The sequence below is a fragment of the Hirundo rustica genome, chromosome 30 (genome assembly GCF_015227805.2).
Source record: "Hirundo rustica isolate bHirRus1 chromosome 30, bHirRus1.pri.v3, whole genome shotgun sequence".
NCBI classification, from domain to species: domain Eukaryota; kingdom Metazoa; phylum Chordata; class Aves; order Passeriformes; family Hirundinidae; genus Hirundo; species Hirundo rustica.
The window spans coordinates 663,794-682,371 of record NC_053479.1 but is presented as its reverse complement, the minus strand read 5'-3'; the positions used below and the strand labels follow the sequence as shown (position 1 = coordinate 682,371).

Sequence of the window (18,578 nt, the reverse complement as noted above, 5' to 3'; positions counted from 1 at the left end):
GGAAAAAAAGAGGGGGGGGAAAAAAAAGGAATGAAAGGAGGGAGGGAGGGAGGGGATAAAAAGGGAAAAACGGGAAAAAAAGGGGGGAAAAGGGGAAAAAAAGGGGGAGAAAAAGGGGGGAAATGGGAATAAAAAGGAGGGGGGAAAAGGGAATAAAAGGGTGAAAAAAGGGGGAAAAGTGGAATAAAAAAGGGAAACGTGTTGGGGGGGAAGGAATAAAAAAGGAGAAAGAGAGGGAAGAGGGGAAAAAAGGGAATAAAATGGGAAAAAGGGAATCAAATGGGGGGAAAGGGGGAAGAAAGGGAGTATAAAAGGAATTTTAAAAGGGGAATAAAAAGTAATTTGTTTTTTTCCGCCTCAAAAATGCGGCGCCGCTGGGAGAAGAGGAAGGAAAGGATGCGGGATTTTGGGAATTGCTGGAAAAGCTCCTTAAATCCAGGTATTTATCCCGATTTTTCAGCTTTAGGAGGGGTTTAAATTGGATGGGGAAAGGGAATTAAGGCGAGGGGTTGGGGGGAAAAAGGGAGATTTGGGGTTGGGAATTTCCCCTGGAGCTGCCTGGAAGAGTCGAGTGTATTTATTTCCATATATATATATATATATATATATATATATATAAATTCCCATTCATTCGGAGTTTATCCGGATAAAATTTACAAATGAATGTTTTTGTTCATTTATTCCCCTTCAATCCGAGTTTATCTGGGTAAAATCCCGGATCCCGGCATCGCTGGAATAACCCTTGAAATTTCGATATTTATATCTGGAATTTCGTGGATTTTCCACCTTTCGGGGCAGGAAAAAAATGAGGGAAAAATTGGGGAAAGTCCCAAAAAAAATCCTCCAAATTTAGGGGCCGGAATGGGAATGAAAAAGTAAAAAATAGAGGGAAAAAAAGCTGGGAAAAAAAGAAATAACCTGAGGGGGATCTGAGGCAAAGAGGTTGCGGGAAGGGGAAAAAAATAAAGAAAAAGCGAGAAATTGAGGGGAAATTTGGATTTTTAGTGGGTTTTGAGTGGGGTTTTTTGAGGATGTGGAATAAATGGAATTTCATCTTCTTTTCCCGAGTTTTTCCTGGAATGACTGAGGCGAAAATGAGGCTGAGGCTGAATTCAGCTCGGACGAGGCGGAATCGCTTTTTTATCCCTAAAAAAAAAAAAAAAAATCCAAACCAGCCCGGAAAAATTGGGAAAAAAAATTAAAAACCAACAAAAAAAGGTGAGTTTGGGGATTTTTATTTATTCGAATATTTGGGACAAAGCCTGGCGAAAAAAAATCCCGGATTTGTTTCCTTCTCTCCTCCCCCAAGCCCCCAAAATTAAAAATAATGGAAAATCTTTTTCTTTCCCTATTGAGGGGGGGATTTTCCAGGCGCTGGAGCCGATTTTCCTCCCCGAAAAAATTCCAACCTCGGAATGGGAAGAGCCAGAAATTCCCATTTTTCCCCCTCAAGGAAATGTTGGATCGAGGGGTTTTTGGAGTTTTTTTTATTTTTCTTTCATTTCAGGACAAAAATCAAGGGGGGAAAGAGGGAAACAAAGAGGAAAGGGATCCGCGGATTTCCAGGGAATTCTCCGGGAATAATTCCATTTAAATGGGAAAATTCTCTTTTTTCCCTTTGTTCCCATCTGGCTTTTTCAAATCTCCTTTTATATATATATATATATATAATTTTTTTCCCCCCCGAGGATAAAAAGCCGCCTTCCCATAAAATTCCAGGGCCGATCCCTTTTCCTGGGATGGGAATTTCGGGCCTGGAAAAGCCGGGTTTGGATTTGAGCTCCCCGGGATTGACCCTGGAGGGGCTCGGCCGCGATTTGGGGCAGAATTCCCCTTTTTTTCCCCCCCTTTTTCCCCCCTTTTTCCTCTTTTTTGGCCGTTTTCCCTGGAATATCTCCCAGCTTTTCCCAAAGGGAATTTACGGGCAACCTCAAACCTCCGCCTGCCGTCGCCTCCACCTGCAAAAATTGGGCTCAATCCTGAATTTTGGGGGTTATTTTAAAAGGAAAAATGGGAATAAACGCCTGGGGGGAAAAAAGGGGGAATAGCGGGAAAATTCCTTAAATCCCGACGGCTTGGAGAGAAAAATTGGGAAAAGAGGGAACAGCGATAGAAACCACGAGGATAAATGGATTTTTTTTTTTTTTCCCCTCCCCACGATTTGGAGATAAATGTGATTTTTCTCTCTCTTTTTTTTTGTTGGAATAAAAAAAGAGGGAATAATCTTAAAATCTGATTTTTTCCCCCCCTCCAGGATCTCCCTTCAGAACAAAAGGGGGAAAAGGAAAAAAAAACGGAGCCACCCCCGGATTCGGGAGAGGAAAATTCCGCTTTTTCCGGCTTGATTGATGTGGAAGGAGAAATATCCATTAAAAAAGAAAGGAAAGAATCAGAACCTTTTCCAGGAGGAATCTGCGCGCACGGGATGAGGGAAAAAAGGGATTTTTTCTCCCCGTAATTCCTCGATTTTAAGAAGCCACGCCGGGAATTCGACGCTTTATCCATTTCATTCCATGAATCCGCAGCTTTGATCCCAGAAATCCCAAAAAAAATCGGGAATGCCGGACCTTAAAAAGCCTTTTTTTTTTTTTTACAGAATTCAGCATTTTTCGGCTCCAAAGGTTCCTTTGTTCCTCGCTCCCGAGCCTCTCCCGGGAATTCCCAAATGCGATTTTCCTCCTCTTTCACCTCCACAAAAATTAGATTTTTCCCCCCACTCCTTTTCCTCCCATTTTCTTCCCCTTTCCTCACATTTTCCTCCTTTTTTTTTTTTTTTAATTTTTTTATTTTTTTATTTTTTTCCCTCCTTTCCATCCTTTTTTCCCTTTTTTCTCCCCAAACCTCCGGAATTCCCAAACCCGATTTTCCAGGATACTTCCCAGGAATGCAAAGCGGGAACCCCCGCATCCCAAACCACCCAAATTCGGCTTTAATTTGAATTTTTACTTTATTTTTTTTTTACCATTATTCTCTCCCACCTCCGTCCCCGGGCCTTTCCCGGCTTTTCCCGCTCCGTCCCAGCTTTTTCCCATAAATCTCGGGAATTTTAACGCTCAATCCCGGACGTGCTGCCCAATGTTCAGCACTCCATAAAAATTAAAGGAGAAAAAAAAAATTAAATAAAATTTCAAAACGCCGCGGGGTTGGGGGAGGCGCGCGTTTGGATTTAATTTGGGAATTTTTTCCATGTGGAGCTCGGGACGGGAATTTTCCTGCCGGACTCTCGGGGCACAAAGGAGGCGAATTCCCGGCTGTGGTTGGGATTTTTAATTTTTTTGTTGTTGTTGTTGGGTTTTCATTCCATTTATTGAGGGGTTTTACCTTCTCTATGCTTTTATTCCATTGCTTTTATTCCGTTTTCTTCCATCCCTTGCATTTTGTTCCCGTTTAATTCCATTTTTTTCCCTTTTAGTTCCATTTCCCCCCCCATTTTATTCCCTTTTTTTTTTTTCCCCCATTCCACTCCAATATTTTCCCGTTTTCTTCCTTTTTTTCCCCATTTCATCCCAATATTTCCCCATTTCATCCCTTTTTCCCCCGTTCCCTCTCGCCCCTCTCCATTCCCCTCATTCCCAACCCTTTCATCCCAAACTCCGGGAATTTTCCCTTTTCCCTTGAACTTGGGATGCCCCAAATTCCCCAATTCCCTTCTCCCAGATTTGTTTTTTTGTTTTTTTTTTTCCTTTTTCCAGCTTTTTCCTCCCATTGGATGAGCGGGGGGGGATCCCAGGAACGGGGGCGACCCCAAACCAGCGGGATCGGCGGGAATTTTGAGGGAATTTTGAGGGAATTTTGGGGGAATTTTTGGCTTTTTAGGGAGACACGAAGCGTTGGGGGGGGGGTCTGAACCAGGGACTAAAACCCTTTAAAAAAAATTCAATTTTCCCCTTTTTTCCCCCAATTCCTCGGCTGCCGAGGATTCGTTCCCGTTTTCCCGTCCTTCCCCCCAATTCCACATCCCGGAATTCTTTCCCGTTTTTCCATCAGTTCTCCCCAAATTCCGAGCGGAGCCCCCTGTGGCCCCTCCCGCTTCACCGCCGGGATTTTGGGGCGGAATGGGGGGAAATCCAATTTTTTTGGGGGGGAAACCCAATTATTCGGGAATCCGGCAGGAAAACAGGGGTGGGGGCACTTGGGATGAAGCTTTCCTTATTTTTTAATGGATTTTTTTGGGAGCGCCTGGAGACAGAAAAAAAGAAACAACCTGAAAAACCCTCAGCAGGTCCGAAATTATATTAAAAAAATAAAAAAAAATTGAAAATATTTTTTCTTCATAAAATGCCACTTAAAAATAATTCTGAAATTCAAAAATTATCTAAAAAATAATAACTGCATATAATTTTTTGTGTTAAGAATAATTTAAAATAAGATTTTTTTAAAATAAATAATTAAAATGGAATTTTAAATTAATTAAAACTAAACGCGGGAGGGGGCGGTGTGGATTTTTACCCCCCCCCTCCTTGGAGGGGGTTCCGCGTTTCCCATTGGAATATCGCGGAAAACCGGGAATGGGGGGGGGGGGTGTCCTGGGCGGGGGGGGGGGGGGCTCCCAGTGGGCGTGTCCGCCTCACCCAGCGACCAATCACAACGCGGGGACGAGGGGGCGTGTCCCGGCGCGGCGCGGGGGGCGTGTCCCGCGCGGGTTTCTCAACGGGGCGGCGGCGGCGGGGGCCGCGCGCATGCGCGCTCGGGGCGGCGATGGCGGGGGGGGTCCCGGGGCGCGGCGCGGAGCTGCCCCCGCCGCCAGCACCGGAGCGGGAGGAGCGGCGAGACCGGCGGCCGCCACAGCTGCACCAGCAGCAGCAGGAGGAAGGAGAAGAGGAGGAGGAGGAGGAGGAGGAGGCGGCGGCGGCAGCGCGGCATGACATGACGGCGCCGCTCGGGCTCCCCCCGCGCTGGCCCGACGCGCTCGGCTGCCGCTGCGAGGAAGCCCCGCGGGAGAAAACGCGCATGGAGGGCTTGGGCCACTGCCGGGAGAGCTTGGGCCACTGCCGGGAGAGCCTCGGGGCTCACTGCCGGGACAGCCTGGGGGGCCACTGCCGGGAGATGCTGCCCCACGCCGGGCTGGCCGCGCCGCCCGCGGCACCGGCGGCGGCGGAGGGAGCGGCGTTCGCGGAGCTGGCGGGCGCCGAGCAGCCGCGGCAGTGCCCGTCGGGCTCGCTGGGTTACGGTTACCCCTTCGGGCCGGGCTATTACGGCTGCCGCCTGAACCTGCAGCAGAAGCCCTGCGCCGGTTACCACGCTCCGGACAAGTTCGCCGAGGCCGGGGGCTCGCTGGCGGGCGAGGAGCTGCCGGCCCGGGCCAAGGAGTTCGCCTTCTACCCCGGCTTCCCCGGCTCGTACCAGGCCGTGCCCGGGTACTTGGACGTGTCGGTGGTGCCGGCGCTGGGCGCGCACCCGGAGCCGCGGCACGAGGCTTTGCTTCCCATGGAAGGATACCAGCCCTGGGCGCTGCCCAACGCCTGGGACGGGCAGGTTTACTGCTCCAAGGAGCAACCGCAGTCCGCGCACCTCTGGAAGTCGCCTTTCCCAGGTAGGGGTTGGGGTTTGGAGGGGTTCGGGGCTCTCTTCCCCCTCCCCGCTCCCTCGCTCCGGCTTCCCGCGGCGAGCGCGGCTCTGGTTGGAGAGGTTTGTTCCGGGTGGGTCTGTCCCGGCATAATTCCATTTATTCCGTCTATCCCACGTTTCCTGTGTGTTCTGTGTATTCCGTACGTTTCCTGTATCCGGATCGATCCCAATTATCCCATCTATCCTCATCTATTCCACCTATTCCGTATATCTGGATATATCCCCTATATCCGGATATATTTATCCCATATATTAAATATATTTCTCCCATTTTTCCCATCTATCCCATGCGTTCCATACGTCCAGATCTATTCAGTGTATCCGGGTATATTTATCCCATATATTCAATATATTTATCCCATTTTTCCCATCTGTCTCATACATTCCATACGTCCGGATCTATTCCGTGTATCCGGATATATTTATCCCATATATTCAATATATTTCTCCCATTTTTTCCCATCTATCCCATGCGTTCCATACGTCCGGATCTATTCAGTGTATCCGGATATATTCAATATATTTATCCCATTTTTCCCATCTATCTCATGCATTCCATACATCCGGATCTATTCAGTGTATCCGGATATATTCATCCCATATATTCAATATATTTATCCCATTTTTCCCATCTATCCCATGCGTTCCATACGTCCGGATCTATTCAGTGTATCTGGATACATTTAGCCCATATATTCCATACATCCCACATATCCAGAAATATTTATTCCATCTATTCCATGTACCCCGGATATCCGGATATATTCCATTTATCACGTCTATCCCATTTATCCCATATACCCCATCGATTCCATATATCTGGATATATTCCATATATATTCCATATACCCTGTATCCCATATATCCGGAGATCTATATTCCATATATCCCATAAATCCAGATATGTTCCATGTATATTCCATATTTATTCCATGTATCACATCAATCCGGATATATTTATTCCATGTATCCCATATATCCGGGTATATTCCACATATCCCATATATCTGGGTTTATTTATTCCATGTATCCCATATATCCGGGTATATTCCACATATCCCATATATCAGGGTTTATTTATTCCATGTATCCCATATATCCGGGTATATTCAATGTATCCCATATATCTGGGTTTATTTATTCCATGTATCCCATATATCCGGGTTTATTTATTCCATTTATTCAGATACATTTATTACATGTATTCCATATATCCAGATACATTTATTCCACGTATCCGGATGTATTTGTTTCATGTATCCCATATATCTAGGTGTATTTATTCCATAGCTCCAGGTATATTTATTCCATAAATCTGGCTAGGATTATTCCCTGTGTCCCATCTCTCCGAATACATTTATCCCATGTATCCCGTGTACATTTATTCCATGTATCCAGGTACATTTATTCCATACACCCGGCCGTATTTATTCCGTGTATCCCGGGTGCATCTATTCCCTGCATTCCACGTATCCAGGTGTATTTATTCCGCACATCCGGCTGTTATTTATTCCGTGTGTCCCGTCTCTCGGGGGATGTTCCATTTCTCCCTCCCGCTCCGTGTATTCCATGCGCCCGTGCGGGGCCGCGTGAGCTCCGGGCTGGGTAATTAGAGGGAAGCGCGGCTCAGGAATGCTCGGGAGCGGGCAATGTGCACGGGCACGCTCGGCGGGGCGCGGCAATCCCAGTCCAAACCCGGGTTAATTCCCTGATTCTGCCCTTTTTTCCTGCAGCGATCCAGGATCCAAATCCTGCCCCTTTCTCCTGGAGCGATCCCAGTCCAAAATCCCGGGTTAATCCCCTGATTCTGCGCTTTTTCCTGCAGCAATCCCCAATCCAAACCCGGGTTAATTCCCTGATTCTGCCCTTTTTTCCTGCAGCGATCCAGGATCCAAATCCTGCCCCTTTCTCCTGCAGCGATCCCAGTCCAAAATCCCGGGTTAATCCCCTGATTCTGCGCTTTTTCCTGCAGCAATCCCAGTCCAAACCTGGGTTAATTCCCTGATTCTGCCCTTTTTTCCTGCAGCGATCCAGGATCCAAATCCTGCCCCTTTCTCCTGGAGCGATCCCAGTCCAAATTCGGGTTAATTCCCTGATTCTGCCCTTTTTTTCCTGCAGCGATCCAGGATCCAAATCCTGCCCCTTTCTCCTGGAGCGATCCCAGTCCAAATCCGGGTTAATTCCCTGATTCTGCCCTTTTCTCCTGGAGCAATCCCGGCCCCAAATCCTGCCCCTTTTCCCTGGAGCGATCCCAGTCCAAAATCCCGGGTTAATTCCCAAATCCTGCCCCTTTCTCCTGCAGCAATCTCAGTCCAAACCCAGGTTAACTCCCTGATTCTGCGCTTTTCTCGCGGAGCAATCCCGGCCCCAAATCCTGCTCTTTTCTCCTGGAGCAATCCCCGGTCCAAAACCTCGCTTTAATTCCCAAATCCTGCCCTTACTCCTGCAGCAATCCCCAATCCAAACCCCCGCTTTAATTCCCAAATTTTCCCTTTTTTTCCCCCCTCATCTCCTCGGGAGTTTCTCCGCGCGCCCTCCCTGCCCGCCGCTCCAAAAATAAAAATAAATTGAGGATAATTCCCCAAAAATGACCTCGGGACAGCTCGGAGCGCTGGGGACGGCCGGGGCCGGGCGCTCAATCAGCTCCCAATTAACGCAATTAAGGGCAGAGGTGTCAAGTGACAATCGGAGCTGTTGGGGGGGCACAGGAGCAAAAGGGGTGGGAACAGCCCGGGAAGGGAAAAGGCCCCAAAATTCCCCCTCTGGAGCAGCTCGGAAGCCACAAAATCCCGGGAGCCGCCGCTCTGAAAACCTCAAATAAATCGGATTTTTTAAAAAATGGTTTGGGGTGGGGAGAAGCGAGAGGGGGTCGTGGTTCTTTATTTCTTTTTGGGGGTCGGGGGGGGTATCCATCCCTTTATTTATTTCCCATTTATTCCCCTTTTATTTCCTATTTATTCCCCTTTTATTTCCCCCCTTTTCCCTCCCTTTATTCCTCCTTTATTTATTTCCCCTTTGTCGGGAGCAAAACTCAGCTTTTCCGGGAATTTTCAGGAATTCCGCCTTGGTGCTGGTGGCTTTTTTTGGGGGGAGCCCGCTCCGCTCTGTGACCCCAAAAAGGAGCTTCTGCCCCCCAAACCTCCCCCAATTAACGCCTGGGCCTTAATTAGAGCCGCGCTCGCTTCCTCCTTCCTGCGCCTTTGGAGCTCCGCAGTTCGGGGCTCAGATCCCCCCAAAACCCTGCGAGGGTTCCCAAAATTCCGAGGGGAGGAAAGCTTTGCCCCAGAACAGGGCCGGGGGTGTCCCCAAATCCCTCCCGATCCCATTCCCGGAGCGTTTCCCCTTCCCCAGCGCCCCCAAAAAGCTGAAGGAGAGGAAGAAAAAAATAAAATAAAATAAAATAAAATAAAATAAAATAAAATAAAATAAAATAAAATAAAATAAAATAAAATAAAATAAAATATTATTTGGATTATTTTACTCCCTCCGAGGGGATTTTGGGGTTTGGGGCCGCTCATCTCAGATTTTCTGCCGCGGGAAAAGGAGGGGAAAAAAGGGATGGGAGGAGAGAGGGAAAAAAAAAGGGGAAAAACTGGAAATATTGCCCAAAACCGTGAGGTTTGAGGTGCTTTGGGTGCCGCTCGCTGCGAGGCTTTGCGGGCAGATGCTCCTCCTTCATCCGCGGCCAAGGAAAACAGGGAATTATCGCTGCTGTGTTTTCATTGCCATTAGCCGGGATTTGATCAGCCATTAGCCCGCTCCTCTGCCGGCCTTTCCCCCTTTTGCTTCCCCCCATTTCCCCCCCTTTTTCTTCCCCCCCATTTTCACCCCTTTTTCCCCCCCATTTCACCCCCATATTTCCTCACCCTATCCCATTTTCCCCCGTTTTAACCCCATTTTCCTTTCTCCAACCCCGTTTTTACCCACTTTCACCCTAGTTTTTTCTCACTCTGCCCCCATTTTCCCTCACTTTTACCCATTTCCCCCCATTCTAACCCCATTTTCCCCATTCTAACCCCATTTCCCCCTCTCTGGACGTGGTCCCGCTGCCCCCCGAGCGCAGCCCATTCTGTCGGGGCCACAAGAAGCGCGTTCTGTACATTTTCACCTGCTGGAACCCCATTTTCACCTGCTGGAACCCCATTTTCTCTCACAATAACCCCATTTTTTCCTCACTTTTACCCATTTTCCCCCATTCTAACCCCATTTCCCCCCATTCTCACCCCATTTTCCCCCTCTCCAAGTACAGTCCCACTGCCCCCCGAGCCCAGCCTGTTCCACTGGGGCCGCAAGAAGCGCGTTCTGTACATTTTCACCATCTGTAACCCCATTTTCACCATCTGTAACCCCATTTTTTCTCAAATTTACCCATTTCCCCCCATTCTAACCCCATTTCCCCCCATTCTAACCCCATTTCCCCCTCTCCAGACGTGGTCCCGCTGCCCCCTGAGCCCAGCCCGTTCTGTCGGGGCCTCAAGAGGCGCGTTCTGTACATTGTCACCATCAGTAACCTCATTTTCACCATCTTCAACCCCATTTTCTCTCACAATAACTCCATATTTTCCTCACTTTTACCCATTTTCCTCTATTCTAACCCCATTTTCCCCCCCTCTCCAGACGTGGTCCCGCTGCCTCCTGAGCCCAGCCCGTTCCGTTGGGGCCACAAGAAGCACGTTCTGTACATTTTCACCTGCTGGAACCCCATTTTCTCTCACATTTACCCTGTTTTTTCTCACATTTAACCATTTTCTCCCATTCTAACCCCATTTTCCCCCTCTCCAGATGTGGTCCTGCTGAGCCCAGCCCATTCCACCGGGGCCACAAGCAGCACGTTCTGCACAGTTTCACCTGCTGTAACCCCATTTTCACCATCTGTAACCCCATTTTCCCGGCTGTACCTCCATTTTCACCTGCTGGAACCCCATTTTCTCTCACATTTACCCATTTCCCCCCATTCTAACCCCATTTTCCCCCCACTCCGGACGTGGTCCCGCTGCCCCCTGAGCCCAGCCCGTTCCGTCGGGGCCGCAAGAAGCACGTTCTGTACATTTTCACCATCTGTAACCCCATTTTCACCATCTGCAACCCCATTTTACCTGCTGTACCTCCATTTTCTCTCACATATACCCCATTTTCACTCACATTTACCCCGTTTTTCCTCACTTTTACCCATTTCTCTCCATTCTAACCCCACTTTCCCCCCTCTCCAGACGTGGTCCCACTGCCCCCTGATCCCAGCCCGTTCTGCCGGGGCCACAAGAAGCGCGTTCTCTACATTTTCACCTGCTGCAACCCCATTTTCACCATCTGTAACCTCATTTTCACCATCTGTAACCCCATTTTGCCTGCTGTACCTCCATTTTCACCTGCTGAAACTCCGTTTTTTCTCAATTTTACCCGTTTTCCTCCATTCTAACCCCACTTTCCCCTCTCCAGACGTGGTCCCGCTGCCCCCCGAGCCCAGCCCATTCCACCGGGGCCACAAGCAGCACGTTCTGTACATTTTCACCTGCTGGAACCCCATTTTACCTGCTGTACCTCCATTTTCTCTCATATATACCCCATTTTCTCTCACAATAACCCCATTTTTTCCTCACATTTCTCCATTTTCCCCCATTCTAACCCCATTTCTCCCCTCTTCAGACGTGGTCCCACTGCCCCCTGATCCCAACCCATTCCACCGGGGCTGCAAGAAGCGCGTTCTGTTCATTTTCACCTGCTGCAACCCCATTTTCACCATCTGTAATCCCATTTTCTCTCACTTTTACCCCATTTTCTCTCACATTTACCCCATTTTTTCTCACATTTACCCCGTTTTTCCTCACTTTTACCCATTTCTCTCCATTCTAACCCCACTTTCCCCCCTCTCCAGACGTGGTCACACTGCTCCCTGATCCCAACCCATTCCACCGGGGCCGCAAGAAGCGCGTTCTGTACATTTTCACCTGCTGTACCTCCATTTTCACCTGCTGCAACTCCGTTTTTTCTCACTTTTACCCGTTTTCCTCCATTCTAACCCCATTTCCCCCCCTCTCCAGACGTGGTCCCACTGCCCCCTGATCCCAACCCGTTCTGCCGGGGCCGCAAGAAGCGCGTTCTGTACATTTTCACCATCTGTAACCCCATTTTCTTTCACAGTAACCCCATTTTCACCATCTGCAACCCCATTTTGCCTGCTGTACCTCCATTTTCACCTGCTGCAACTCCGTTTTTTCTCAATTTTACCCGTTTTCCTCCATTCTAATCCCATTTTTCTCCCTCTCCAGACGTGGTCCTGCGGCCCCCCCGAGCCCAGCCCGTTCCACCAGGGCCACAAGAAGCGCGTTCTGCACAATTTCACCATCTGCAACCCCATTTTGCCTGCTGTACCTCCATTTTCTCTCACTTTTACCCCATTTTCTCTCACATATACCCCATTTTCTCTCACAATAACCCCATTTTTTCCTCACATTTACCCATTTCCCCCCATTCTAACCCCTTTTCTCCCTCTCCAGACGTGGTCCCGCTGCCCCCTGATCCCAGCCCGTTCCATCGGGGCCACAGGAAGCGCGTTCTGCACAATTTCACCATCTGCAACCCCATTTTACCTGCTGTACCTCCATTTTCTCTCACATATACCCCATTTACACTCACATTTACCCCATTTTTCCTCACTTTTACCCATTTCTCTTCGTTCTAACCCCACTTTCCCCCCTCTCCAGACGTGGTCCCACTGCCCCCTGATCCCAGCCCATTCCACCGGGGCCGCAAGAAGCGCGTTCTGTACATTTTCACCTGCTGTACCTCCATTTTCACCTGCTGCAACTCCGTTTTTTCTCACTTTTACCCATTTCCCCCCATTCTAACCCCATTTTCCCCCCTCTCCAGACGTGGTCCCACTGCCCCCTGAGCCCAGCCCGTTCCGCTGGGGCCGCAAGAAGCGCGTTCTGTACATTTTCACCTGCTGTACCTCCATTTTCACCTGCTGCAACTCCGTTTTTTCTCACTTTTACCCGTTTTCCTCCATTCTAACCCCATTTCCCCCCCTCTCCAGACGTGGTCCCGCTGCCCCCTGATCCCAACCTGTTCCGTCGGGGCCACAAGAGGCGCGTTCTGTACGTTTTCACCATCTGTAACCCCATTTTCTCTCACTTTTACCCCATTTTCTCTCATATTTACCCCATTTTTTCCTCACTTTTACCCATTTCCCCCCATTCTAACCCCATTTCTCCCTCTCCAGACGTGGTCCCGCTGCCCCCCGAGCCCAGCCCGTTCCGCCGGGGCCGCAAGAAGCGCGTTCTGTTCATTTTCTCTCACTTTAACCCCATTTTCTCTCACTTTTACCCCATTTTCTCTCACTTTTACCCATTTCCCCCCATTCTAACCCCATTTCCCCCCATTCTAACCCCATTTCTCCCTCTCCAGACGTGGTCCCGCTGCCCCCCGAGCCCAGCCCGTTCCGCCGGGGCCGCAAGAAGCGCGTTCCCTACTCCAAGGCGCAGCTGAAGGAGCTGGAGAAGGAATACGCCGCCTCCAAGTTCATCACCAAGGAGAAGCGGCGCCGCATCTCGGCGGCCACGGCGCTGTCCGAGCGCCAGGTGACCATCTGGTTCCAGAACAGGAGGGTCAAGGAGAAGAAGGTGGTCAGCAAAACCAAGCCCGGACACCTCCACGCCACCTGAGGGGACCTGGGGATGGAGGAGATCCCGAAAAAAGGGGGAGGAAAGGCGGAAAAATGAGGAAAAGAGAGGGGAAAATAATTTTAAAAAAAAAGGTAAAAAAAAAAAAACCCAAAAACAAAAAAGCAGCAAAAAGCAGCAAAAAGCTAAAAAAATGCAAAAAAGGGAAAAAAAAAAAAGCAAATAAAGAAGCGGAAAAGAAGCAGAAATAAAAGCAATTTTTTTTAAAAAAAAAGGCAAGACAAAGGGGAGGCAGAAGAGTTTGAAATTCAGTATTTATCCTCACGCCGCCGGGACGCTGCGGAGTTATTTAAAGAGATTTGTCCTATTTAAAAAAAAAAAAAAAAAAAAAAATTTGCAAAATACAAAAAGAAGAAAAAAAAAAAAAAATTCAGAGCCCAAAACCTTCAAGATGCCAGCATGGGTTTGAGGTTAAAATCGAGCATTAAAAAATTTCAGTATTTATGCTCTTGCGCCGCCGGGACGCTGCGGAGTTATTTAAAGATAATTGTTCTTTAAAAAAAAAAAAAAAAAAAGCAAAATAAAAAAAAAAAAAAAAAAAAAAATTTCTGAGCCCCAAACCTTCGAAATGCCAGCGTGGATTTGAGGTGGAAAAAATTCAGTATTTATCCTCGCGCCGTCGGGACGCTGCGGAGTTATTTAAAGAGAATTATCCTTTAAAAAACAATAATGCAGAATGCAAAAAAAAAAAATCCGACCCCAAAACCTTCGAGATGCCGATGTGGATTTGAGTTTTATTTTCCCCCTCCCGGCCAAAAAAAATTCCCCAGGATTTTGGGGATTGGTGGATATTTCGCAGAAGAAGAAGAAGAAGAAAAAAAAGGAAAATAAAAACTGGAATATTGAGCGGAGAGCGCGGTGAGAGGCGGAAATTCCCGGTTTTTTCCCCTTTTTTTTTTTTCCCCTTATTCCCTCGATTTTGGACATTCCCCGATGTGGAGAAAAAACAAAAAAAGGTGGAAGAAAACCCCCAAAATATAACAACAAAAAAAAAAGCCTCGAGAGGAGTCGGCTCCGCGTTTTCCCGGTTTTTTAAGGGTGGAAAAATCGGGAATAGGGGAAAGGATTCGGTGGGTTCGGGGTTCGGGGTCGGAGCCGCTCGCCGAGAGGTTTTTATTTTTAATTTCGGGGAATTTTCTCCCGCGGATATTGCTGGGAAAAGCGGAATTTCCTGCCGGGTTTTTTTGGGGGGATTTCGGGGGATTTTCGGGGCTCTCTTTTCGTGGTCCGCAGTGTTCCTTGGAGGTGTTTAAAAAAAAAAAGAAAAAAAGCGATTTTTTTTTTTTTTAATATATATATATATAATTTGAGTTTTAATTTTATCGGAATTGTCCTGTCGATGTCAGAGCTCGTGGTGTTCCGCCTTGTACCATTCCTTGGAAATAAATCGCCTTTTTTTTTCCTCCCCCCCCCTTTTTTTTTTTATTTTTTCGGTCGTTGTTTTGCCCGGAGGACAAAAACAAAAAAACCAAAAAAAAAAAAAAAAAAGAAAAAGAAAAAGAAAAAAGAATTTTTCTGTTTGTTCACCTTTTTCAACTCTCCCCCGGTCGGAATTCCAGGGAAATTTGGGGGGAAAAGAGGGAAAATGGGAATGGGGAGAAAATAAACGCCAGGGGTTTGAAGTGAGAGCTTTAAAATGGAAATTTTTTTTGTTGAATTTGGGGTTTATTTATTTGATTTTTATTGAATATGTTTGATTTGTTTGCCTTTCATTGAATATATGTTATTTAGGTATAATTTCGTCTATTTTTATTATTTCACCGCCTCTTTTTATTGCGTTTTTTTTAAAATTGAATCTCTTTCCACTTACGACCTTTTCACTGAATTTAATTCGATTAGTCTGTTTTAATTCAATACATTTGTGTCTAACCGCATTTTCATTCCACATATTTTGGTTTCATAGGCTTTAATATGGGTTTTTAAATTTATTGTTTTTACTTTATATATTTTAATTTAATTCTTCCTTAAATTTTATTGAATTTCTCTTTATTTTTCCCCTCCTTAAATCCTCCCGAGGGGAGGGGGGGGAAAAAAGGGCCAAAAAATTGCTTCAAAATCCAGATTTTTGAGGGCTTCAATTTGCCCGGAGCGTGGCAAAAATCCAGGGGGGATCCAGGATGGAAAGAGGAGAAAAAATGGGAATTTTGGAGGCTGCAAAAACGCTCGTGAGGGAGACAAAATATTCAATTTAATACAGAATTAATACCTATTTATTACAGATTTAATTCAGGTTTAACAATTATTTAATATTTATTTTTTTATTTCTTCCAGGCGTGTGGCTAGAACCCTGAATATTCGTTTTTTAAAAGGATTTTTGGGGTGGATAATTTTTTTTTTTTCCCCCCCCCTGATTTTTGGGGATCTCAGGATTCAGATTTGGGTCGTGGGAGGGGTGGAATTTCAAAAATTCGGGGTTTGGGGCTCTCTGAGTCTTTTATTTTTGTTTTTTCCCCCCACCAAAATCCCGCCCTAAATAGAAATGTCCATCAGGATTTGATAGGAATTTCGAGAAATATTTGGGATAAACGCAGGAATTTATGGGAGAAGGAGAGAAATGTTTTCATTTCTGTAAACAGATGGTAAAAAAAAAAAACACATTTAAATCTGTCGAGGTTTGTCGATGCGTGGGGGAGAATTCCTCAGCATTTCCATGTAAAAAAAAGTGAAAATCCCATTTTAAGGAACGCGGGGGTGGAGGAACCCGCCCCCAAAATCCCCAAATCCCAAAGGAAAACCCCCAAAAAATCAACCCCGAAACCCCAAAATAAATCCTGAATCCCCTGAACGAACCCAAACATTCCCCAGACCAACCCAAACAAACCCCAAACGAGCCCAAACAAACCCAAACCAAACCCAAATATTCCCCAAATCTCCCCCAGCAGAACCTTTCGGGGTTTTTGTTTTATTTTTCCTCACAGGATTTTCCCCACGGATCCCAAAATTTTCATTTTCTCCCCAGAAATTCGCTCCCGGCTCCGGATCCACCCCTCTCCCTTTTTATTTTTGTGGGAAAAGCGATTTTTTAAATTATTATTATTATTATTTATTTGTCCCAGCGGGAAAAATCCCTGGTGTTGATCCCAAGGCTTTTCAGGGATTTTTTTTGGGAGGGATTTTCAGCGATTTGGATCCCGGATTTTTCAGATTTTAAATAATTTCAGGTGCTTAGCCAGGGGAAAAAAAAAATCCGAATTTATCGGGATGGGCGCTGGAATTCCTGGGGAAAAATTCCGGGAAAATTTGGGATTCGGATTGGGGGGAAAAAAAGGCTCTGATTCCTAAAAAAAAAAAAAGGAATTTTTGTGCAGGGATGAGCAGTAGCTCCAGGAATTCCCAAATTCCGGGCGGAATTTCCCAGGTTTGGGGGCAGGAAAAAAAAAAAAAAAAAAAAAGATAAATTAATTTTAAAGATCAATTAAAATTTGGGAGAAAAGCGAATCCTGGGAAGAGACTTGGGGGAAATAAACCTGGATTTTCTTCACCCTGGAGCGGGGATTTCCCACAGAATTTGGGTCATTTCGGGGTGATTTTGGTCACTTTTGGCTCTTTTTTTTTTTTTTTTTTGGTCGGTTCTGGTTCCATTTTCGGTGACTTCTGGCTTAATTTTTTTGGGCAGTTTTGGGTTAAATTTCGTCACTTTGCCGTTCGGTTTTGGTCACTTTGGGATGAAATTTTTTTATCACTCTTGGGTTAATTTTTTTTTTTTTTTTTTACTCGGTCCCGATTTAATTTCTGGGTCAGTTTGGGGTTAATTTTTGGTCGTTTTCAGGTTCATTTTTTGGTCACTTCTGGCCTCATTTTTGGTCATTTCGGGTTCATTTTTGGTCACTTTTTGGTTTTTCCACCTGCGCCTCCTTTCCCCTTCCCTTGGCCGCCTTTTCCTTCCTGAGCGCTTCCAAAAATCGGGATAAAAAGACCCCAAAAAAGTAGGAAAACCGAGAATTCCCTTCATTTATTCCCTATTTATTCGGGTTTCTCTTGGATTTTTTGTTGGAAAATTTGGGGAGCCCCGCGGAATTCCTGCCCGCGTTGCCCAAAATATTTGGATTTTTCCCGATTTTCTGCCAGAGTTTCCAGCGCTCTGGGAGCCGCGGGATTTTGGGATTTTCCTGGAATTCCGAGCCGGATTCACTCAGAAATTTGGAATTCTGCTTTTCCCAGAGCCCAGAAAAATTCCAGTTTGGTTTTTTTTTCCCCTTTTATCCCTCCCAAATCCACGGATTCTTCCTCTTCCCTTTAATCCCACTGGGGGGAAAAAAAAAATAAATTAGAGCTGGAAAGATCAAAATAATCCCTGGGTAAATTTCTTAATTTCCTTGGGTTTAGTGTTTTTTACCCCAATCCTCCTCCCGCTGCCGATTTTTAATTTTTTTGGGATGTTTTCCTTCATTAAAAAAAAAAAAAAAAATCAGAAAACTTGAATTTCCAACCCCAGCTCTTGGAAATTTCCAACCCCAATCCTCTTCCAAGGAGGGAGTGACCCCGATGAGGAGATTTTAATTGATTTTTAAAAATTTCTAACTGAGATTTTTGGAAGAGCCGCGGACGGAGATTTTGGGGAGAAAAATCCCGATCCTGGCCGAGCTGAGAGCTGGGAAAAAATTAAATTCGGGACGGGGAAAAAAAGGGCAAAATTTGATTTTTTCAAGGTCGCGACAGCGCCTGGAGGGGAAAAAATGAATTTAAATGGATTAAAATTAATTTAAATTAGTTAAAACGGATTAAAATGAGTTTAAAATAATTAAAAATAGATAAAAAATTATTGAAAAAAACGGGGAGAAAAATGGAATTTGATCCGAATTTCCCACCAAGCCCCTCCCGATCCCGTTCGGGATTTGAGCCCAAACCGGGGAATTTCGGGATTTTTCCGGCCGAAAATCGGGAGCGGGGACGGTCGGCGGGTGACGTCACGGGCGGTGACGTCACGGGCGGGTTACCCTTGACCTTGACATCACGGGGGGGAGGGGAGGGGGTCCCGGAGCCCCCCAGGCTCAGCTCAGGCCGGGTTTAGGCCGGGTTTAGGCCGGGTCTGGCCGGAAAACCCCGCCGGGAATTCCCGGCTTTGGCTTTTCCTGCCCTTTGTTCCCGGCCCGGCCCTTCCCGGGATTTTTCTCCACTTTGGGATTTTCCTCTTTTCCTTTCCCCTTTGTTTCCTTTGTCTTTAATGAGTTTTCTATTATTTTTTCCTTTTTTTTCCCCCTATTTTTCTTTTCCTCCATATTTTCCTTTTGTCTCCCTGTTCGGTTCCTTTATTTTTCCCGTTATTCCTCCCTTTCCTTTATTTTTCCTATCTCTGTCCGATTATTTCTCTTCCTATTTATTTCCATTTTT

General features: G+C 46.5%; 1 protein-coding gene across 1 annotated transcript; it reads left to right on the top strand.

Moving 5' to 3' along the window:
* Window positions 1–4,866: 4,866 nt before the first annotated feature.
* On the top strand, window positions 4,867–13,229 carry HOXC13 (homeobox C13). Its single transcript, XM_040088489.1, has 2 exons — window positions 4,867–5,533; window positions 12,973–13,229. The coding sequence occupies exons 1-2, from the start codon at window positions 4,867–4,869 to the stop codon at window positions 13,227–13,229; spliced, it is 924 nt and encodes a 307-aa protein (XP_039944423.1).
* The last annotated feature ends 5,349 nt before the right edge of the window (window positions 13,230–18,578 follow it).